Source organism: Nematolebias whitei, chromosome 20 (assembly GCF_014905685.2).
Source record: "Nematolebias whitei isolate Nwh7 chromosome 20, NemWhi1, whole genome shotgun sequence".
NCBI classification, from domain to species: domain Eukaryota; kingdom Metazoa; phylum Chordata; class Actinopteri; order Cyprinodontiformes; family Rivulidae; genus Nematolebias; species Nematolebias whitei.
Genome location: NC_056517.1, coordinates 38156439 through 38181885, shown reverse-complemented (window position 1 = coordinate 38181885; position 25447 = coordinate 38156439). Strand labels below are relative to the sequence as shown.

The following is a 25447-nucleotide window of genomic DNA, read 5'->3' as shown; positions in this document are numbered from 1 at the left end:
TTGTGGCCTTATAATAGCTGCACTGAACCATTTATTATTTTTTTATAAGGATATTTACTTGTTTGTTTCTTTATTCATCCTGTCGTTGGCAGCTTCAGCCCTCTCAACTTGAGAAATTCAATTTGTGGGATACTTGTGACGTTCACTAACTAATTTCTTTGAGCGCGAGTTCAGCACTGAGAAACTACTCCCCGTAAAATAGGATTTGGATTCAGGAGGCTGCTTCTGAAAACAGGTGCTCGAAGGATAGTGGAGCAGAGATGGGGGGGTAGGGGGGGCCGAAAGCATGAGAATGGGGTGAGCGCACCTAACAGAGAGTTAAGTAAACTGGAACAAAACAAGCTAAACAGGAATAATGCGTGAAAGTATAAATACAGAAAAACTAACATTACTAAAATAACAACTATGCGTTTCGCTAAATTGATGCTTTATAATTAAATTTAACAACTGTCTGGGTGTTTCTCCATTTAAATGGTTTTAGTTAGAGTTTAAAGCTTGTAATTAGTATTTAGAGTCATACATTCAGCAGAAAGGAAAATAGAATAGTTATTTTGCAAAAAAAAATAAATCTCAACAAGATCAAAGAAAGGTTACAACGCTTGCTGCCATACCATCAGGGAAAAGGTTTTCTTCTTGTTCAGATTTATAATGATAATCATCTCATAAGGCTATCTTGTCAAAACTTGTGTTTTTCACTTCATGCAGGTGCCGTATACTCATTTACAAGTCTTCATAGTAAAAATTACTTGTCACCCAGGTGCAGTGAAGCTTGCGCAACATTCATTTTGTGAAACTGTAAAGGTCAAGCGCGACAAAGTTCCAGAGCTTTTCTCAGTCACAGAACATGCATCTCCCTGCATCTTGAGCATATTCACGACACAAATGAACATAAATGGCTCTATTTTTGTCTACACATGTCGTGTTTAATAGATATTTAAAGGAGAAAATCACAATACGATCAATAGATGCATTACATTAATTGGATTTATCAGTATTTTCCAATTTTTGAATTAATTTTTTTTAACAGAAAAGACTCTGGAAAATCATGAGAGGTAAACCTAAAACAAATTTCAACAATATTGCACTTGTTCATCATATCAGATGAAGACAGTGTAATTTTGTTAGTAAATGAGGTTATTTTAATAAGCTGCATGCTTCATGAGTGTCCTGGCCATAAAATCAGGTGACAAAACTGCACATTAAAGAAAAACAAACACCGGAGATGTGTTTCTCTACATGCTGTATCGAGGCAGATTTAATTAACTCTCTGTCCTTTATTTATACACGTTAGTCATGTTGAGACAATTGTCTCATTTGCAGGAGATTTACCACGTTTTGCAAAATCAAAACAATTTGTAAATCATAAATAGCTCCTGCAGGAGTTTAGCCATCCTGAAACGACATGATCCAAAACAATGAATACAACCAAGTACATAGCAACAGTTAATGAACTAAATATAACGAGATCGTTTCTTGTTGAGAGCCCAAGTATTAAAAATGAGTCATTTGTCTCACAAAGAAAAACTGTTAACAGGTCTACTTCAGTCTAAAACACAACTTGTCAGAACGTTAAAATAATAACTTTCTTTTCAATTAAATATACATTTTTGTCCAGTTGTTTTTAACACTTTTCATTGGTTAGACATTGATAAAAACTCCAATAGGTGAAGAGTAATAGAGTCAATTTTATGCAAAAAGATGAACATTTGAGACGTTGAGACATATCAGACGTTTGTCCTGATGGCAATGAGTCAGATTATTTATGGATTAACATGTTTTGTGTTTTAATCTGACAGATATAATGTAAGTGGGAAAAAAAGCCTAAATCTTCACACACAGCCGGATATTGAGAACAATATAAATTTAATTCCTGACAGGGATTTATCATAAGGTGTCCAACCAAAGAAGAAAAGTAGGCAAAAATAATAATAAAAAGAGGTGTAGCGATATGGGGTGTAAATATATGTTTTGATTATCATCTATGATATATATATATATATATATATGTATATATATATAAAACTTCTCTGTGCTCCGATGAAGACAGTCGTGTCCTCCTGTACTCCATCCCCCCGCTTCCCTGCTTTGCTCTCTTTCGTCTCGTGAACCCTTAAAGAGCCTCTTTTAATTTGGATTATTGAGCATGCATCAGCATACTCTTTTAATTTCCTGCATACCTTCTTAGTTCGAAGGATTTGATCACCTGGTCTCTCAACAAAATTGACCAACTTCTCCCGACAGGAGTCAGGGTAAGGAAGACCCTCTTACCTATGGAAACAAATTGGATTCATGATGACAACTAGATTCTGCTGTTTGGGTTGGTGAAATTAGGATTGTCCACAAATTCATGTGGAATGTGTCGAAGCTTGGCAGCACTCAGACTGAATTATGTGGAGCTGCGTCTGAGAGCTGGAGCAGGCTGTTATCAGCACTGTGAACTTTCTGGCAGCACCCATGAATGGTTGGGAATAATCTTGGAGAAAGCTCTAAGTTCGACTTTAGGTGTAAGGAATCAATTCGGCTGTTTGGAGTCACCATCAGAGAAATATACCAGCGAGACTTTAAAAGGCAGAAACGGCAATTTACAAGTTCTGCCTGACCCAAACTGTGGCCTTGATGGCGGACTTATCTCAATATCTCCTGACATGTTTAGGAAAAACAAAGACGCTTTGTCTGTCTCCTCACCCCTCCCTTCCCCAAGGCCATGGACATGTGACAGAACCTCAGCCGAGATGATGATAACTAACACCTCTTATCTGGACAATGGCTGAGAGGGGGACTCTGGACTATGTTATGACCTTCCCTTAAATTTCAACGTCTTCACCGGCCTATATGTAAATGTATCATGTCTATTTATGTGCTATGCTGTGGTAGGATTTTTTGATGCCTCAAATCGTGCCCTGTCTAGGACAAAGTGTGAGAGATCTTTTTTTTATACCGTCTCTCCTCATGTTTTCTTCCCTTTTCTCATCTAAGCAAAAATATTATTCTGAAGAAGAATAGTGCAATGATAACAAAACTTATTCTGATTCTGAAATAATGTAAATTGAACGTGAGTTCTTTTCGCGTGTTTAAAGAATATCAAATCAATTAATACACACAGATAAGCCAATATATATATATATATATATATTTACACCCCATATCGCTACATATTAATGGTGCGCCATGTGAGGCTTTGGAGTTTTTCTTAAAAGTGAAACTTACTGTCTGTGCTAAAACAGATAGGATTGGTCCACCTCGGGAAGAGGTGGTCCTAACTCTTGTCCTTGTTTTATAAATTTAAAGCCCTTTTCTGCCTCGAATGTTTCCTTTTAAAAGAGAAAATAAGACAAATGTATTATCTTAAAGAAAGATTACTTAAAACACACATTCTCATGAATAAACATCCAAAATGTGAATGTAATGAAAAAAAAATACATATTTAGAATTAAACTTAAAACATGCAATGTTTAAACAGAGGTGTCGCTGTTGCCTGACCATCTCCTGAAAAGGGAATGTCATTAGGACATACAATGGACTCCTTATTGTACCATCTTCATGGAAACCAGTCTGGGAGTAATACGTTTCGATAAGGCAAGATATCAACGTAGCAAATTCGGATGTTTAGAAACGCCAAGGTTAGTTTAGCAAAAGCTCTAATTAAAAACGATCTGTTTGTTGCATACAAAGGCCTTGGGTTATTAAGTTCATATTGTTAGGTGAGGTTAATACAATAACAGTTTTTTAAAAATTACATTATAATTATTATTACATTGTCAACTTAGGAAGTTTGTGAGCTAAGCTGAATATTTGTAAAGTGATGTCTGTTCGTTCCCAAAGGAATAGATGAATCTTATTTTAACAGCTTCAAGCACAAAATACAGTATTGTTTCTCAAGATGAGGTGATCGCTTTCTGAGGTGAGGTGTTCCCCTACAGAGGACTCCAGAAACCATCTGAGCACCATCAAACTGGTTCATTCACTATGTGATGGTGCTGTTTATAAGACTGAGTTCGTTGTGGCTACTCGGACTGATCAAGTCTTTTGAAGAAAAGACACAACATTTCAACAAAAAGAAACCGTCCAGAGGACCTGAGTCAACTTTGCTGGAAAAACAAGTTTATTGCCTTTAGTTGCACGTTACCTAGCCAGGGGTGGTAAGTTGGTAACTATTGAAATGATTTTCTGTCTGTTGTACACCAAAAAGCAATAATAAGTCTGTGTGATACATTTAAATACTTTAAGCATTTTGCACTTGGATAGAAACATTTTCATGAATGCATATGCAACAGGGCCAAAGGCAAAGATCACTGTGTCAACACCTTTAAGGCGCTGAATTAGCGCTGCGCTTGGATAACGAACTCAGTCACAAAATTATGCAAACATTGACTTTACCAGAGGCACAAAACTTATGTGAATATGCCCCATAACTTCACTTGCCTTCTGTGGGTTAGTCAGCATCGTCAACAACAGTTTCAGTGTAAAGACAGCAGATTAACGACCTAAAGCCATGTGATTCGAAGCAGATGTCTATCGGCATGACCGAATCCACATAAATTAACCAGATCAATTATCACAGGGCTTGTCATGTATATAAAAGAACATGGTCCATTCTTGACACTGAGAGGTCTCTGCTAATTGTGGCACACCAAAACAATAGTCTGTCTCGCAGGAAGTGCATTTAAAATACGTTTAGCGATCTTTAGAACGGCTTAATGTGCTTGGCCTCTTTGGCTCATCAAGCTGAGTGATCAGAGAATAAACGGGGGCAAGCTGAAGGCTAAAATATCTTTTATACATTCACCATGTTATTCAGTTTCCTCTTTTGTGGGATGCAAATTAGCTTGAGTGTTTCAATTAATTATTCTCAATAATCTCTTTAAAGAGCATGTGTGTAGAAGTGTCATGGCATTTGGTCAAACACCTGCACATGCTGTTCATACACAACATAAAAGAACTAAAACTGATGTAAATGACCACAAACAATCTTTATAAATCGACTTTGAAAGGGGATGTGAGGGACTGAGTGGTAAGTGGAAAAAAAAAATCCCAACATAAAATACCTCAAAGATCTGGTTATAAAATATTCAACACTGAATATAAATCATTGGAGATTTTATTTAAATAATCTAAAGTGCAATATAATTGGTAAGGTTAAAATATTATATGAGTACAGAACTGTACAATATCTTTAGCAGTTACAAAGTTTAATTTACACCGGTTTGTGTAAAAATAGTGGTTTGCTGCGCTTTATACGAGTCCAATTGTAAAAAGGCACCTCAAACAGTAAAACCAATAAGTAAAAAAAAAAAAAAGTCAAGAAGCTCTACACACAAGTGAAGTTTGTGAGAAGTACAAGTACAAGTAAGTACAAGTAAAAGCTAATTATTTGTTAGAGAGCCACTAAAACAGAACACTATGTTTTAGTGGCGCTCTATAAATAGAAAGTAAAAAAAGTTGTGATTGTTCTGGGTTATTTGAACATTAAAGATGCTTTGATACAAAGTTTGAGAGCTGCAGTCAGAACTATACAAGGTTCTGGAAATGACGTCCTAAACCTAGATCCCCAGCTCGCAATTCTGTGGCCTAAATATCGCTTTGTATTTGGCTCCATAGTAATGATCAACAGTTTTGTATCCCCTGCAGCCTTCAAGCTTGTGTTTACCACCTCGCTCCCAGCTCCTCAGCATTCATTATGTCATGTAAAATTAACAAGGAAAGCTCCAGTCACAGCTGCTGCTAACTCAGCTGACACAATGCCTCTGTCAGTGGGGAAAAACCAACAAATAAAAGAAAAAATGTGGTTGATGTTTCTCAGATTTGTAAAAATGTATTATGCGTATGAGTAGATATGTATGAGTCAATATTTATGTGTAAAAATTAGGAATGCACCGATCCACTTATTTTTACTTCCAATCCGATTCCAATACCTAAATCTGGATATCGGCTGATACCAACACAGACATGTTCCTTTAGTATTTTACAATGCTTTATAATGTAGCTGTTTATGTTTCTTTACACACACATGCACACACACACACACACACACATATATATATATATATATATATATATACTTGTATCTTTCACTACATATGCTTTTTTATGATAGTCTACTGTTGTACTGATAAATACCTCCTGGAGGGTAAACTATATCTTGGTTGCAAGTATTCAATCAAGTTGCGAATTCTTAGTTTTCTCCAAATGATGGCGGTTGCTCATTAATTACGATAAAGTTTAGCAACTTCTCGGTAAACATTTGAGCTCCGTGGCTTCACTGGTGTGTTCTTCTCGTTCAGTCTGAAGCATGCAATCTGATTTCGGTCAGCTGCGCTCAGTCTGCCCCTCCTCGGAGACAGGCAGACTGAGCAGGGAGGATTGGGCGCGGCTTGCCGGGTTCGGGCTGCCTGCTCGTTGTAGCTGCCTGCAAACTATGAAATGGATTTCCTGAATGTGAGGCGGGTCTAATTACTCTGGGTTTCATGACACACTCCTCCATTCAGGAAATCCTTTCCGTAGTTTGAAGCAACATGCAGAGCAGCCGGCAGGGAATCGCATGAGGAGAAGTTTCAGAAGACACATGCATCATGGATCGGAAATCTCTGCAGGTTGGATCGGAAAAATCCGATACATTAATTACGCTGGTATCGGAGCCCGATACCGGATCGGATCGGCCATATCCCTAATAAAAAAACAAAGTACTGTACCACAAAGTTTGTTTTCTCAGTCATCCAGGTATATAACAACAAAAAAGGTTGAATCATGTCATCTGGACATGTACCAAAGTACTGTACCATTTAAGGTAATGTATTACACTTAAATATTCCTTTATATATATATATATATATATATATATATATATATATATATATATATTCCTTATATATTACATTATTATTATTTTACAATTTATAATTTGTTGGATGTAACTGGGACCCTGTGTACACAATTTCATACTACCACATGAGAGTTGCTATTTTTGGCTTTTTGGCTTTTGGCTAGCATTTTGCTACATTTAACTTTTAGCAAAGTCATTCAGAATTCAGCCATCAGACTACATTTTCCCAGAACTTGTAATTTCCCTGGCTTTTATTATATGTTTTTTTTTTTTGTTTCACTTAACCTCTCAACCTACGTATTTCCATTTCTTAACATTCTCCCACCTAAGTTTTCTCCTTGGATGTATTTTTCTTCTTGACTATTTTAATCTGTCCTTTCTGTCTCTTTAATCCATCTTTTTTTCTTCTCTTTTACAGTGAGTCAAGACATTACAGAGGAGCTCTCCTCTCAGTCTTTATTGATTCCCAGCTCTGCTTACTAAAATCAATAAATCACGAATTCGATCAAAATGGAGACTGGAGGGGAGAAGCAAAAGGAGAGGATCGAAGATAGGAGAGAAACTGGATTCAAGCACAAAAATGATCTATAAATGGTTCTGTGACAGCCTTTTGCATAAAGGAAATGAATGAATTGAGGAGTTGTAACTGTATAGGTGAATGAAGGTTTATAAAAACTTTTATTTTGTTGCCAACACAAAGTCATCTCGGAGTTGAGGGATTCACGATGCACTTGGGAGCAGTAAAAGAAAATAGACCACAGTGTAAAAGAACCTTGATGTGTGCGTGTAAAGTGCTCTGATCCTTATTGACTAGCCCGAGGAAATGGTTTTTCTTGATTGAGGAGATTGTGCTGTGCCAGAGAGAGAAGACGGGTCATGATGGAGCAATCAGAGCCAGACTATCTCTCTCAGTTACTGTAATTTCATACAGACCCTCCTGCACACACATCGTTTAGCAAACAGATAACGTTGTCTGGCATCATTAACTTGGCATATTTCTAATTCAGACAGATTAAGGGTGCTGCTTCCATCGCCACTGTATAAATCTGTTTGCTGGTTGTGTAGTTTAGGAGCTGTTGCCAATGGGATTTATGTGCACTGAACAAAATGCCAACTGGAACTGCAAACATAAAAGTACATTGCGGCTGAATTAAGCCAAAGAGTTGGCTTGACCCTTACCTCCCAAGTGATAGGTTCCTCCTGTGGTGATGCTGAGAGGTGAGGCAGAACGCATGGCGGACACCTCCTCTCCATCTACAGTCAGCATGGCAAAGTTCTCCTTGGCAACCAAACGCACAGCATGCCACTGGCCATCATTGAGACCAGAACCTGAAGGGTGCAGGGGTTGAAGAACAGAACAAAGATGTGTTTTTACTTCATTTTGAGGAATTAGAAAGTTCACCTTGGCATGAAAATTTCAAGTGACTATTGCACAATATTAATTTGCATGCACATTTTCTATCAGGTGGAAACCTTTTGTAAAGAAACTCATTCATGCACCTATGGAATTCAGTAGCCTAGACAAAAGTATGCTCTAGACAAAGCAGAACATGGTTGGCAAGTCAGATTAAGATCTACCATGGCTGAGTGGCTCAAGATGAGTATAGTATGCAGGCAGTTTGGTGCTATGTCTTGTCACCATTGTATGGTCCAATAAAATGACGAAATTGGTTCTCTGCATTTAACCCATCACACCTGGGATACACCCATGTGGAGAAGGGCAGCTATCGAGTACCTGGAGAGTAATTAGGGATTAGGTGTCTTGCTCAGAGACACCATATGTGGGAATAACTGGGAATCGAGCCGCGACTTTCTGGTCCCAAGTCGGCTGCCCTACCTCTGCCCCACCTCCCCCCCCCCCCCCCCTGTTTATGTAAACATGACTTTTTTAATCTAGGATCATTTAGCTTAAATGTTTTTTTCCAACAAAGAAACCTTTGTTTGTCTGATCAATGCAAGTCCAACAGACTTCTCACTCAGTCATTCACTTCAATGACAAAACACTTCCAAGCTGTGCCTACAATGCCTTCTTCTGCCCTTATATGATGTCCGTAAAAATTAAGAGGCATAGGAGAGATGAAATCAGGGTTGCACCTTTTAACTGCCAAAGAAGGTAGTCACAGAACGGAAACAGTTGGTAGGTGGAAGGTGTGGCTCATGATGACAATCGGTCTGTGCATTCAGCCAGCTGTGGATATTTGAATGAGAGATTTGAGGCACATATTTTATGTGTCGAGTCAACGCTGCTGAGTTGTGTATAAATCCTCCTGTGGTTCATCAATGCTGGTTTCATTTGTGTACGCTCACCGTGTCACAAGATGGTGTATGTCCTTTTGTGAACAAGAAGTTGCTTTAAACGGAGCTTGTCTTTGGATCCATATCTCAGAACCTTGTTATGAAAAGGCCTACATTTCACGCCAGTGACCATTACATTTTCCTGCTTTCCATCTTCGTTGTCTCACTCATTCTGCAGTCATTTCCTCCCAGCCTATGACCCCCTCCAGTCTCAAGGCTCCTGCTTCTGTATTCTGTTTCTTCCTTTGTACGCCATTGTGTCTCTGGGTGTGTGTTTGGCGAATCCCAGTTATGTCTTCTCCTTTCCCTCCCTTCCCTTGTAGCTGTCCATTAAATATGAGTGATGTTTTGGAAAGGGACATTATTACTGGGGCTGAAAGAGAAGCCAGCTCACTCCCATCACCCTCTCTTCTATAGATCACCCTCTCACTGACACCAGGCTCAATTCATTCTACCATCCTTGCCTGCGTCTTTGCACCTCTGTCTTTATTTCCGTCCCTGTGTCTCTGCATTTAACACATTTCTTTTTTTTTTTCTAAGTGTCTCCATACTAATCTCCATTTGTGCCCATCTGGTACAGTGCATATCCTTCTCGGTTGGGTTTAATTCACTGCTTCACTGGCTGTTATACGTCAATAGTGAGGACACTGCAGCAAAGTTCAAGGTACGGTCATCTGCAAATCAGTTTCGGCAGAGTGGATCTGCTTGCCAGTCATTATACAAGATTATGTCAATACATCTGAACCATATACGTTACAGCAAGCTATTGTTAGTTCATTTGCTTTTTTTTGTCAGTGTCTTTGCAGGTCTTCAGTTCCTACAGTTGTCTTGTACTTATTTATACCCAGAATGCATTTGACGACCTTTGCTTTCACATCAGTAGGGAGTTTACACTAATCAGTGTTGCACAACAGGGTGGCTAACAGTGCATGTGTATGTGAGATCAGATGGTGACCAAAGAAATTAAGAGCCAAAATAATCACTTGCTGAGAGTGTGACAAGTGCAGAAATGTTCAGGGTGTTGCTGATTTTATATACATACATACACAAGAATACACACAACCCAGTGCATTCACTATTTATTCTTTTAGCTGTGAGAAAAACATGCAACAACTTTACTTTATTTGTTTATTAAATTGATATGGGCCATCATATATTGACAGAAATATGTAATTCAATATATGTTTTACTATTCAGGGAATGCTAGAGCTTGAATTTATACAGCATTAAAATAAGGGCGTGCCTACGAATCCAAACCAGCAGCCTTCTTTCCCAGCAAACGTGCTTTATAAATTGGTCCCATACGTTTCTTCCAAGAACACCCCTGCAGGCTACTCTAACAAAGTGGAACTTCCTGAACGTGGGGATATACAGGCCGTGGCGGAGCACAATTTCGGATGGGCATAACTTTGTGAGAAATATGAGTTCTAATTTTTGACCGAACAGCAGGAGTCAGCCCTTCACAGCAAGACTGAAAACGTGAGCTGCCAGCCGCTGTGCAGACAGGTGAAATGGATCCGTTGCATCTCTCTTTATCTACGGGTTGGTGCTCTTGTCAGTTTCAAAGCGTCCAACTGAAACGCTGCGGTTGGTAAAATTTTTCTTTTCTTTTCTTTTTATGATCTTATTTCAGGTTTGCGCTGTCTCTTGAGGCTCATTCAGCAAATGTTAACGTTTCTGCTACCGTCATTAGATGCACTTTTTATTTATAATAGAAAATTTGTTAAATAAAATTAGTTAAATTGAATTCTGACCATTTATTAAATGGATGCATATCGCCTCTCAACTTTTATACCAGATATTTAGATTTCAATATACTGTAATACGTCATGCTCAGGGTAATTACCGTTTCTGCCACCACCCCAAAGTTTCAATCAATTTCTGCACAACTATAGCTATAGCCATTTTTGTGTTTGGCAAAGTTGATTAGATGAGACAGCCACTTTAAATCTGATTGTTTCCAAAGGTTTTATCTGGAGGCAGATGCACATTTAATGATCATTTCCTGAAAGTTTTATTAAAATCCATCCAGTAGTTGATGAGAAATGTTGGTAAAAGCAAGACTTGGCTCAATAATTCATGGTAACATTTCAAACAAAAATACTGTGATGTTTGTTAGCACTCTGAATGTGTGTTGGGAATTAGTCTCAGCTACTACCACATAAGACTTTGCCACAACGTCTATAAAACTGACAGACATTTTTATGTTTAGGGTTAGTTGGCTGTAGTGGCCATCTTGAATTGGTTTGACCAAAATGTTAATCAGTTGCAGATCCATTGATTACTTTCTGTAAGTTTCATTGCTTGGTGGTTTAGTAGATAGTTGTACCCGTCAGACTCCCCACACCACACCACCATGCACACACAAGTTTGTCTTTCTATCTTTACAGGGACTTTGCATTGCCTTCCATTCTTTTCTATAGCCTAACTCGGACCCTTACTCTAAACCTAACCATTACCTAACCCTAAACAAAACACATCCTCAATTCACACCTTAGTCCTAAATATCAGAGTTCATGCTCAATCATCCAGGTACAAAATCCAATAATGGTCAATCAGGTCACCTGGACCATTTCTGTTTTGTGAAAAGATGTTTTGCCCTCTATCCAGAGGGCTTCATCAGTCTGAGGAGTCCCAAGTAAACTGTTTTCCCCACTGAGCAGTACATTATTTTAGTGGACCAACCAGTTTGCTGGTGATAAGATGGGTTCTGGGGGCTGTCATGTCCCCCGTCGACTCCTCCCAAGCAGGCAGCCATTGCCAAAGTGGTTCAAGACATCAAAGTTCATGCTCAATCATCCAGGTACAAAATTCAATAATGGTAAATCAGGTCATGTGGACGGTTTCTTTCCACAAAAAAGAAACTGTCCAGATTACCCGATTGACCATTATTGGTCTTAGTCGTAAACCTAACCCCTAACCCACCAACGGCACTTCTTCTTACTGGGCCCGGGCTTTGAGCCCCATAAGGAGCAGTTGGTCCTCACAATATAGTATGTGTTGGAAAAATGGGCCTTACAAGGTAACAAATACAAAGACACACACACACACGTCTTGGCCCTATTGCGATGGGGGATAATAAATGTATAATATAAGGGTACGTCAATGCTGCTGCATTTGAAAGACATCATTTGAGTAAAAATTATAAATTTTGCAACTAGGAAAAATAATGTTTTATAAAGTTGAGTTATGAGGACCAGTTTTAAAGAAGTCTCCTGTTTATTTTATTATTTTTTTACACAGTAGTACATCAAATATGCACTAAGTGCATTTTGTAAAGTTTTACAAAGACGTATGCTCTGCTGCTGACTTCGCTGTGCTTTCTGACTGGAACATGTGCTGAAGGAAAGCGAGGAGGTGCTGAACAAAGTTTCCAGATGAACAGACAGACAAGGAACGATATCTGGGATGAGCTCTGAGACACAGAACAGAAGGTGGAGCTGAGGAATACTAAGACACGATTTCAAACCCTGAAAGACAGCGCTGCTGGTCAGAAACTCAAAAAAGCTAAACATATTCCGTTTGTTCATAATGTTTGTAAAGTAATTCCACTTTAATTTCTGCCTCTGTGTCATTTGCATTTACATTTGTGAGTGTCAGACCAACAGGTGGTGAAAACAAAGTGACACAGCCCAGCTGGTCACCACAGCAGCGCCACAAGAAAAGTTGCTGGAGGCCGACAGCAAAATCAGACCTCTAGGGGAACTGTATATGCAATAATCAGACTTGGATATTTAAAATATTTTGAAGCAGCAGAGCTGGCAGCTCTAGTTTCCAGCAGAGGACGTGTGGAACAGGAAACAAACGGCAGGATAATTCATAGACTGAGCTCCGGCTTCTGATTAAGGAACGTTACGAGCTCCAGAATGTGACAAGAGCTTTATTATTTTGATAAATGGTTGGAAATATTCAGAACTGTGTTCCGTATTTGAAGGGGGTCTGCTTTCTAACAAAAACTAAACACTGAGCTGAGTCACATTATTTACTGTGGAAAACTTGGCAATGAAGTCAAAAATATTTAAACGGTGGGTAAAAATCGAATATGCTTGTTTTTTTCCTCAGTCTAATTTAAATATTTAAATCCTCCATGTATTTATAGACAAACACTTCAAAGTCTTTTTTCTGAATGCTCCCAGGCTTTCTCTGTTGGTCTGAGATTGGACTGTTAAACACCGAAATTCGACTTAAGAGTGGCTTCACGAATATTAGCGGGGCTAACAGATTAGCCACATTTATAATATGTTTCAGAACGTTTTGATGCTCTTTGTCTAATGTTGAACCAGTTAGCATCGCAGCCTGAGATTTCCAACTCTTTCCCTCGTCTCTCTTTCTTGTTTCCATTACGTATTGATTCCGTATACACGCTAAAAATGAATTTTGTCTGCCTTTAAATTTATGGGGCCCTCCAGGATTCATGATTTTGTTTTTCTCTGCGTCTCAGCTCCTACATTTTACGGCCTCTGAGGCAATTCAAAGGGCTTTGCACGACTTCACAGACAGCAGTGTGCCGAGCACTCAGAACCTCTGAACATGTCATATTAAGCCTAGCCCTAACTTCTCCCATATACACGCACTGAACAATGCAAATCCACATAGATACAGACACACACATACTCCAGTAGAAAGGAACAGGATAACGTAATCTGTGGTGGCTGTAGTTTTTTTTATGCCTTAAAACTGTGCCTTAGGCGTTTCCATTATTGTAACGCCATACGCTTCCTGTTCGGACGGTGGAAGCGGCCTCAAGTGTGACTGATAGAAATCCTGCATCTCAAACTGATCGTTTTACTTCAAGCTGAGGCGATGGGTGTGAAGACAAGCATGCAAGAACAATCTCACACGCGTGCAGTTTCAACACTGGAAATAACAAAAGAAGAAGTGGGGTTTGGGTGAGGTAAGAAATAAATGCTTGTGCCTGAACTGCAAAGAAGCACAACTCTGATTTTGTGGGGTGACGCCTCACTTTGGTGATAAAGAGCTGATTGGTAAAATGTAACTAAATGTGAGCGTATATTTAATTTACTCTCTAAAAAACAAGGTAAGAATAAAGCGTTTAAACCATAAAACTCTTCTGAGATTAAAAAAATTTACAGTAGATACTCTTTGTACATTAAATTGCATGTGTGGCAAAAAAAGAAAAAGAAAGTAAACAAAGGAGAAGAGGGGAAAGTGAAATTTAAACAAAATGACAAGAAGATGAAAATGTTGGAAACTGCAGGAGTGCCTGAAAATTGCTGCGTTTTGAAAGTGTAGCAGCATATTTACTCCATTAAGATTATTTACAAAGTACTTCCTAGTGATTGACTGATACACCGTCGAGCGTGCAAAAACATATTTCCTCACTTTGTGGCATGAGAACCTCTCAGAAAATTAGATTTCCTTGTCTCTGCAGAAAGCAATGGAGACAGTGAGCTCAGTTTCTATGGAAACAATGATGGTTCCCAATATTTTGATTATTAATCAAGAGCCCGATCAGATGAAGGCTTCTTTAACACACTCCAAAACCAACAGCAAAAGGTTTTCTGTATCAAATCACACTGAATGCTATTTTTGACACTTAATGTCAAAAGAGGAGGTCAGGATTGTCTATAGAATCCATTCAGGCCCCGCCCACATGGGGATAACTTTTGTGAATAAAATAAAATACTGATTTTGTTTATCCTTTGCGTCTTGTGTCCACATGGAAACAGTGTTTAAGTAACCCTCCAACAAGTACGTTTTCTTTTTTAAAATGAGTGATAAGGTGAAAAATCTCAAAATACCACTTTTTTGTAAACCACCAAAACACCACATTTTGAAAACGATGATGTCATAGCCACAGCTTTATTCTAACCTATTACCCAAGAGCATCATTTTCTTTGTGTTTACATCTCACACCCAGCGCGTGAGCTTCACGCACATTCTCCGAGCTTCATTTCCAATATTTGGCGTATTTTTGTGACATTGCAGCGCCACATACACAAACTGGCACAGTTACTACGGCTTTATGAGTTGTTTTCAGTGTTTCTGTGTAGAAGAAGACTTCTCAAAAAAAATGATGCCGTGTTTGTGAAGATATTTTTAGAAACAACAAAACAAAAAGGCTATTTTGGAAAAACTGTGTCCATGTAGACGGAAGACTTAAAAGGAGCTGATTAAACCAGTGGTATTACATTTAACGACCAGCACAAAGTCCTCAGCAAATTTCAATAGCATGAATGATTAAGTCTCATTTCCAAACCCATTCAGTCGATTTTGTTCTTCTCATATCTTCACATACTTTAGAAAACAAATTTCTTATAACAGTAATCCATGAAATTGTTCATAATTGATCTGTTTTGGTCCAAGACCTAAATAATTTTTCCCCAACACATACAAATAGAACACCACTGAAACGCAAACATTTCAAAAGGAAAAACATTCATCACTTCATTTTGTGAGTGATTGAGACAGTGTGGCAGGAGGAGCCTCGTGGTTAAACAGCTGAGGAGACGGTCGACCATAAACTGGACCTAACGGAGGCCGTTCAGACTTTAGTGCAACAATTCACGACAGCAAAAGCTAGTGCTTAGTAAACAGCTATATTCCTAAACGCCTACATTTCCCTCATCGACAGTTTGAGCAGGGAATGTCTGCAATGATCCAATTTCTGAACTTCTGAGTCATGAAACACCACACAGCTGAAAAACGTGCGGCGTTATGGCAATTTATCTTTCATCGTCTTCATAAATAAGGGCAATATAACAGAGCACTTTGCTCCCAGACTGCAGGTTTACTTGTGGTTCCTAGAGTTTCCGAAAGCAGAATGGGAGGAAGATCTTTCAGTTCTCAGGCTCCTCGCTTGTGGAACAACTTCCAGTTTCTGTCCGTGAGGCTGACACAGTGGTGTAGTCTACGTGATACGCAGGTATATGGAGTATACCCACTGAAAAAGCTTAAGCATGTCAGTATATCCACTTAAAAGTGCCCGGTGATACATGACATATCATTAGGCACGTGTCATTCAGACATTATATGGCAGCTAAACGCTTCCATAACAATCTATAGGTATGCAGCGCTTGTTTATTACATTCGCTTATCCAGCCAATGATTGTATAATTCTGTATTTAATACTTGAACATGTTTTGCTTTGATACAGTTTTATAAATTCTATAACATGTTTTTAATACAAAGCCAACTGTTGTGCATTTATTCAAATATAAGCATCAGAGAAACTTGGGAATGTTCAAGAGGCTTAAAAATAAATTGACGATTACTTTGTACCAACCAGTGTACTTTGGTCTCGAAGTACGGACTGACCACGGTAAAATTAGTTTTACGTTGGACATTCGCGCTCCTTGACTTCAGCGGTGTTCAACGTCCAACATAAAACTATGCTGCGGTATACCATCTACAAAAATGTAGACTACACCACTGGGTTGACACATTGTCCAGTTTTAAGACTGGGCTTAAGACTTCCCTTTTTTAATAATCCTATAGTTAGGGTTAGCTTGGGTTTCCTGAGCTGTCCCTTAGTTATGCTGCTATAGGCTCAGACGGCTGGAGGACAAACTGACCACATTTCTTTACTCTGCTGTCTTTACTTACTCTGCGCTTTCTGTTCTGTATTTGTAATTTTTTCCATCCTTATGTGTTTTTTTTCTTTCTTCCAGTAGGAGGTACACCTGCACCTACATCTGGACCGGTCCGTCTGTTTCTCCTTCCGTTCTTCTCAAACCCAGCCACTTGTCCTGAGCCTGGTTCTGCTGCAGGTTTCTTCCTGTTAAAATGGAGTTTTTCCTTTCCACTGTCTCCTTGGCGCTTGCTCAGGATGGGAGACTGCGACGATGTGAAGATTCAACGAGTCTGCTGGCCTCCTTCCTGTTCAGTGCCCTGAGACGACTTCTGTTGTGATTTGACGATATATAAATATACTGAACTGAATTAAAATTAATATTGAGAAGTTTTGCTCATTTTGGCTCATTTTAAATTATTATACGTGACCCCTGCGACCCATAAAAAGAAGAAGCGGGTAAGGATAATGGCTGTACGCTCTATTTTTGTCACACCAGATTCTGTTAAATTATTAATTTTAAAACAAGTTGAAAGCCACAGTTTCTATAAAACAACTGGAAAAAAAAGTGGAAACAAAAGTCAATTTATTTCTAAGAATAAAATACTAAAAATGGGAGATGTTTTAGTAACAGGTGGAATTCGAACATTTTTCTAAACTTCAACATTAAGCTCGAGTGCCATGATCAGTTTAAAGAAGGTTTCTGACTCCATCACATGCATCACCTCTATATCACGCTTCCCTTTTCTTAGCAACTCTACTGTATATAAACCAGACGTGTTTAAAAAAGAAAATCACAAATAAAAACATCACTGGATTCAGTGAAAATGATTTAATTTTACCTCCAAGCAAAAGCGTGATTATTTAAATTCGAGTTGCATCTTGCTCAAAAGGCTCATTAACGAATTACCACCACAGGCAAACAGAAAATTAACGACGTATTTTTGTTTGAAAATCTCATTTTTTTCTTGCTCTGCCCCTCAGAGTCTGTATCTTCTCACATTAAAGACCAAAGCTCATTTCAAATTAAATAAACAGAAATTTACTTTAACTAAAAAGGTTTATGTAATGCAAAAATATTTCCATTTAGCTGATCAAAGGTGTCCCCCAGTTTTAACGTTTTCTCTCTAGTATTTCTGCCATCAAGTCTGAGCTCCTGCTGTGCTTTTAAAGCCCGAAGGCAGTGTGGCATTTTAAGAGATACTAATAACAGAATAAAGAAGAAGAAATGTGTGCACGGAGAATGCTCGTGTGTCTGTGTGTTCAAGTGATACTGATGTAATCGTGGGCTCAAGCCCAATTAGCCTAGAGGGTAACACTGTAATAATGCCTACCCCTGGGCATAATGGCCTATTATAGCAGCAGTGGACAGAATAAATGAGAGTGTCTATGGAAAATGAAACATGGAGAAGAAGGAAAGAGATGGGATGACTCAAAGGAGGAGAGGAAGAAAGGGGAAGGAGGATAGAAGTGAAGTTAAGAAGGGGACAACACAACAACTTTGTCAAAAATTAATTTTTTTAGCCTCAATCTGCTTATTTATTGGTGAATTTATGGATTAGAATTTTTCATAAAAAACAAAAATAGTGTTTTTTTTAAATAATGCAATGATAAAAATTAGGGATGCACAATGTTGGATTTTTAGCCGATATGCCGATACATTAAAACTTATTGGGCCGATAACCGATCCCGATATTTTATATACTTTCCTTTGTCCGAACATTGTCATACAAAAACAACGTCTTTTATATCGGTGAAATATTTAGATGGAATGGCCGATGTCCAATATTTAACTTTAACGCTAATATCGGCCGATATCGATACCATGCCGATAATATTGTGCATCCCTAATAAAAAAAAAAAAATCACTTTTTAATAACTGTTGGTCATGTCTGTTGAAGTAGAAAATCATATTACAGAAACAAACTGATATTTAAATTCCTTCAGAAATGTGCAGAACTAGTTACTTTAAGGATGTTTTTAGTAAAATACTAAATTAAAAGTGATTCAGAAAGTTTAAACAAAGAGCACCAAAATAAACAATAGCCACTAATAGAGGGGTCTGCAACCTTTGTGGTAAAATGAGCCATTTTTGCCACTTTGCTTATTAATTATGATGTCTGGAGCTGCAAAACCTGCTCCAGCTGTGCACTGTCAACTGGTGGCCCATGGGCCATTTGTTTGTTTGAGATGGCTTCTCCAGCCAGTGGGGGTGATATTATAAAATGAAAAATGTAAAACTATTATTAACATTTATTGATGTTTTTACACTTTAATACAAATTTTAAAAAAAATTACATAAAGAAAGAAAAAATATATAATTTTAACAATTTTATAAAAATTAAAACAATGAACTCTGCAGGTCAATGTTAGTTCTTTTAATTGTTGAAGAATTAAGTATTCTACTTAAATCATAAAGTTAAAACAGTATAAAATGAGGCCAGTTTGTTGGAAATCCAGCTACTTTTTAAAAGAAAAATAAATAATGTTCATTTACTTTGTTTTTTTTTTTATTCTTAGTGTTATCAAAGTTACTCGTGTTATTCCTTCTCAGCAGTTTGTCTTAAAGATATTCCAAAACATTCTGGTGGTTTTGAGACAAAGATCTCTCAGAGACTGGACGTCGTCTTAAAGTGGCTAACAAGCTACTAGCATGATGTAGTCCACAAGTTTTACACCGTGTATTTGTACTGTCCTTCACATATTGGAAAATGACAGGAAGTCTGCTGAAACTAGCCATTTTCATTGTTGGCAATAATTTAAATAAAATTCAGTTTCATGTTAGTTTTGGTCAAAGCCTGAAAGAGCCGCTGCAGAAGAACCAAAGGGCCACATGCGGCCCCAGAGCCGCATCTTGCAGACCCCTGTAAGACATATGACATCCAAACAAATGTGCAGCACATGAAAAAGCATAAAGATGTGCTGGATAAGACAAAAAAATGTGCCATGTATGAACTACACAAATGTATTAAATTTATATTAAATGTGTAAAATGTTTAATAGTTTACGAATAAAGTTATTCTGATTGCAGACATGCTTTTCGTGTTAATTTAACACTGAAAACTAATCTGTTTGATCTCTTTAATTCACCGACAAGCAAATATTAATATTTGTATGAAATGTCACCAAATAATATATTTAAAAAAACTTTATATTTCCATAAAACATACAGGAATGTTGTGCTAAAAACAAACTATAAACATCAAACAATAATCTATGGCAGTGACAAACACTCTTATGTGCTAATAATCATTTTATTTATTGCATGAATTGAATGAAATAATTATGTTTTAATCCTGGGATGAAAAAAAAAAAACAGAAAATAAGATTAATTTGTTTTAATGCTATTTTCCACCAGTGTTAGATAAATATTACCAGCACTGACTCGCTGAATAAATGTCTGTAGTATAGCTAAAGAAAAAGAAGTTTCACTAAACTAAAAGAAACAACATATTTTGTAAGACGTGTCTTTGTACGTCACGCTCACCTGATAACAAGTCCACCCGGTAGTTTCTGTCCGCCTTTGACACGTTGATATGAATTGTAATTTTTCCGTCCTCGAGGGAGATCTCCAGCGTGCCGTCATCGAGATTACTGAAGAGTAGGAGGCCGTCTGGGTTCCACGTGCGGAACTGGAAGCCTACGGACACGATGTCGTGGTTGGCTCGGCCCGGCAGCTGCAGGAAGCTCGTGGCGTTGAAAAAGACCGGGAAGGTGTGCGTATCCACGCAGGTGAAAGACAGGTTACGCTGCTAGGACATAGATATGAATAAAAATGAACAAAATGGAGGTCATAGGTCAGAGAAAATGTATGTATTTGGTCTTTTGATGCATTTTATCTGCACCTATCAGTATCAGTTTGCTGCTTTGAATCCATTTTAACCTCAGATGAAAAGACTGCTCATGCTTCTACACAGCAAAACAATCTGATTTAGTTTTTTTTGATCAGTACACTGGATGGGGTTTGTTTTCTGGAGGAGAAAAGAAAAAATAACTTGTGCAAATTAGGCACTAATTTCAATCCAAGCAGTTTAATTTAATCAAATCTTCTGCAAACATGCAATATGCATTGGCTCACGAGTTATCAATGTTTCCTGATTGTGCATGGTTTCAAATCTGAAAGTGGATCTGTTTTGATTAGAAATTAATAGCTGTGTGAGTCAAAGAGGATTAGAGGTGTGGCTTTAATGAACTTAATTAATTCTTCCATTTATGCAGTTTACCAAAGACCAAAAACGTTACAGGCTGTATAATCTTGTGGATGAAGAAAAGGAGATGAGGATTCTGCCGTGGCTGCATGCTGTTTGGTCTCAGGGTTTTGTTTTTATCTTGTACAATCACAGAGTTGCAGAAATGTTCAACTGGGTTTGATACAAATTGGGCAACAAAATACTCTAATGGTGAATTATCATGTCAGCAAATCAAATCAGAATCAGCGTTGGCGGGAATTTATTTCTGCAAGTGAGGATCTAAAACTGCACGGATCTCCAAAAACGAGCAGAACAATTTCATTTCAGTTGTGATCGGAGCAGATCCAAATCAGAGACGAGCTTTGGAGACGACCTTTTGACCTTGTTTCTGCTCGCTATAAAAAAGTCAACATGAGCAGGAATCTGTTTAGTTCCAATACATTTTTAATTAATTTAACCGTTTTTTTTTTAATCCAGGTTAGTCTCATTGAGTCACGAGAACTCATTTACAAGAGAGATGTGATTTAGAGAAAACCACAGAAAAGGTAAACAGCCACAAAATGCATCTGAAATAACAATAAATGCTTGAAAACAACATCCACTTGGTTTTATCATTCAGCGCCAGTTTGAGATGAAGCACGTGACTGGATGATGGTGAATGCAGACTATAAAATCTGGAAAACCTTAGCAACTGATTTAGCTCGACAATAAACAACTGTGTCGTCGGCATAAAACGATCATTCGTATTTATTTTAAGTTTTGATTAATGTGGCATCGACCATCAGAAAAAAATACCAGACAGAGTGGTAAACTTTTGTACTACTCCTTCGTAGAGTCTGTGAGGCGGATATTCTGTGTAGTTTTAAGATTTTCCTTTGTGAAAGATCTTCTTGTTAATGTCTTCTTGTATTTCCTCCGCCATGTCTCAGTTATGCTGTTACAGGGTTGGACTGCTGACCACCTTTCCTCCCTCTTTACTTTCTCCACGCTCCGTGTTTACACATGCAACTCTTCCTGTAATTAACACGTGTTGTTCTTTGTTTTGCTTCCAACAGAAGCTACACCTGTACCGATATGCGTGTCTGTTTGTGTCTTCCCCTGCAGCTCCCAGATGGTCGAGGCAGATAGACATCCTTCCTAAGCCAAGTCCTGCAGGAGGTTTATTTAAAAAAGGGTGTCATTCTTTTCCACTACCACCAAAGTGTTACTCAAGATGGGGATTGCGACAAAGTAACTCATTCAATGCAGTCTGCAGGTTTTGGTATATAAATACTTTTTATTAATTGCCATTTCCTATTGTGCTATTGGAATGAACTGACTTTAATTAGGTTTAAATACGGATCTTGTTTTGTCTGATTAATACATTTATTTGTTACATTGTAACCTATTTAGAAACCTACGGTCATTTATTTCCTTGAAGTAGATAATTCCACTTTCCACATTCAGTTAACCAGGTGTAGCATTTGAAGCATTCAGCTGCCTTTGCAGCTTTAGACTTCACAGTAGGTTTTGCACCTAAACTTTGATGAAATGCTGCATGTCTGCCCACATGAACATGAATTCACATTTCTCTTACAAAGCTGGAAGTGTCGAGCTTCTTCCGGCGGGCCAGGTCTGTAATATTGTCTCCATTGTAGTTGATGCTCTCCATGCAGCCTTTGAAGTTTTTTCTTCCACCTCCCACTGGCTTCCCGCTGTACGGCATCCCCCCAAAACTCAACTAGAGAGAGACAGGGGACAGGGGGGAGAGACAGAAAGACATGCAGAAAATCTTTTTTATTCCCAGTTACTAATTTATTTTACTGGTAATATTTTGTCTTTCCAATAATCTGACTGGTAAAGTTGCAGAACAGAACAAATATTTAATTTGCTGTCGCATTTATGGTTCGATGTGTGCATGCTTACTCTAATATGCAAACGACTGCTTTAAAAATGTAAATTTTATTAAGTTTTATTTGAAAGGGTTTCGAAATGTTTTGCTCGAGTCTTGACAGTGGCTTTACAGTGTGCTCAGGATTGTATATAAATTGTGAGTAAAGAGCTCAACTTAGCTACAAACTCCAACTGAATTATTTTAACATGTTTAAAATGAGCGAGGTTTGTTCTGAATATCAGTCTTAACTTGTGAAGGGAATCTGAAGAGAGGCACTGAAGTGTAATCCTGCCTTTACACCCACTGTGGCTCTGATCGTGACACATTAATCACATATTAGTGTGATCGGGCACAAGGCAGCTGCATTTGTTTCCTTCTAAGGGATTTCGCTGCAGAGCTCACTCGTAATGCTTCACCTATGACCTCACTTTTTTAACCAATCAGATTTGAGCATTAAAATGCGCTTCTGCTATTGACTTTAGCACACTTTACTTTGTTGGGTTTTCATGAATTTAGAAGATTATTTTCAGTTAAGCATTCCCGTCACTGTCAGACAGACTAAACTATAAATAAACCACATTCTGAAACATTTGTCATACTGCAACAATCAGCCGGTATAAAGATCCTATATCTATCAGTCATTAGTTACTGGGACAACTACTTGTGCCCTGAGACCACTTATAAAGGCATTTTAATTATACAGCTCTCTCATCACATCGCGCTCAGGCTGCAGGCTTACTCGCAGTTCCTAGAGTTTCTAAAAGCAGAATGGGAGGAAGATCTTCCAGTTATCAGGCTCCTCTTTTGTGGAACCAACTTCCGTTTTGATAAATCCTATAGTTAGGGTTGGCTTGTTATGCTGCTACAGGCTTAGTCTACTAGAGGAAAAATGTACCTCATTTCTTTAAATGAATTGTTAAAATTGAATAGTTTTCATTTGATGTTATTTCTATCTTAACATGTGATTCTTGACCTGCCATTGTGTATCTATTCCTACCAAACCCAGCCAGTCGAAGCAGATGGTCCGCTTGTCCTGAGCCTGGTTCTGCTAAAGGTTTCTTCCTCATGAGGGAGTTTTTCTTTCCACTGTCGCCTTCATGCTTGTTCAAGATGAGAGTTCTGTGATGGAGTTAAACTCAAAGCTGCTCCTCAGATAAATAATGTTCAATTATTATTTTTATATAAGAATGTTTCCCTGTTGTGACTTGGTGCAATATAAATAAACTGAACTGAATCACATAGAAGCCTCAGCAATAAGAAAATACTAATAAAAACATGAATATTTGGACTTTAAATTTTGTTTACTGTCAGTAAAAAGTGCTGTTCTGGAAGCAGCACACATCAGATCAGAGCTTTGTGACAGAAATCAGAACTTTATAGCCTGAGATTGGGCTTACCGTCCTCCTTTCATGCAGCTAAATTCACACGCAGATTAATCTCACTGCACTTCCAATGAAGAGTTGTGAAGGTCGTTGCCTTTCACTCCTTAAACAATCTTTTTTCTGTCCAAAATATGAGTATTTTGGTCCTCAGCCGTATTATTCATCCTTGAGGTGTAGGTGCACAGCTGAATCTTGAGGAGCTGCATCTCCTGTAGAGAGGTTCAGTTTCTCCAATATGGTGGTCTGAACTGAACTTTCCTCATTGCACTGAACTGCAGACACCACACCACTCAGTTTGTGTTTGGAGGTTCTGTTCTTAGGATGGACCAGCCTCAGTCTGAGAGTCCTGTTGGGTTTGAAACCCATCAGGAGGTTGTGTTTGGAGAAAGTCCTTTGAATTTCTCAGACACTCCAGCATATAAGTTATGACAATGTTTTGCATTTGTTTTTCTCTTTGTTCTGTTCTGTGGAAGGTTTTTAGATTACCTCCTTCTCTCTTGTGAGCTAAACAAACAAAGACTAACAACGCTTGATTAGGAAGATTAAACTGAATGTGAACTGAGCTGCACAAACAGAGCACACCACCAATGCTTGAAACACAGTTTTAAACTGGGAAAGCTCCCTGGATGAGGAGCCTAACGTTACAGCTTCAGAATAAAAATCTTGTTGTTCTGTTGTTGATACCAGCACATCAGCTGTGTGTAGTTGTCCACAAATACACTCTTATATTTTTATTTCTTGTGTCATTTTAACTTTACAAAATCATATCAATAACGAACCAGAATCTCTTTAGCTAATTTAATTTACAAGGTGACAAAACAGGACTTACAACAACTAACCGTTCTGCTACAGGTTTCTTCCTCAGATAAATAATGTTAAATTATTATTATTATTTTTTATACGTATATATGGATGTTGTTGTTAACTTATTTTTACATATGAATGTTTCATTGTCCTGACATGACTTCTGCTGTGATTTGGTGCTTTATAAATAAACTGAATTGAACTGAATTGTGAAATATACAAAAAAAATAAAATAAATTCAGGCCTTCAACTTTTAAGTAAAAATGATCTAAATCTTTTTCCACTTATTTTAAACATTTTTTTTTATATCTATATTAATATCTATATTAGGTGTTGAACGAGTATATAATTTTTAAACTCGACATTAACATAATAGAACCCGAGTAGAACTCGAGTATTTGATGACGTCATAGATCTCAAGATACAAAAAAAAATAAAAAAAATAAAACTGCAATAAAAGGTAATTATTTACAAAAAAAGCCCAACAAAACATTGGGAGCGTATATTATGCTCCTACCATTTATCATACTGCAAATAAGTCACAGGAAAAAC

At 37.9% G+C, this 25447-nt stretch overlaps 1 protein-coding gene across 1 annotated transcript in view; it reads right to left on the bottom strand.

The window, feature by feature from the left end:
* The window catches only part of cntnap2a (contactin associated protein 2a), a 412697-nt gene that overhangs the window by 160338 nt on the left and 226912 nt on the right, over positions 1-25447 (bottom strand). The window contains exons 8-10 of the mRNA XM_037694005.1: positions 22413-22556; positions 20134-20398; positions 8000-8149 (exon numbers count right to left, since the gene is read on the bottom strand). Coding sequence (XP_037549933.1) covers positions 8000-8149; positions 20134-20398; positions 22413-22556 — 559 coding nt within the window. The remainder of the gene's footprint in view (positions 1-7999; positions 8150-20133; positions 20399-22412; positions 22557-25447) is intronic.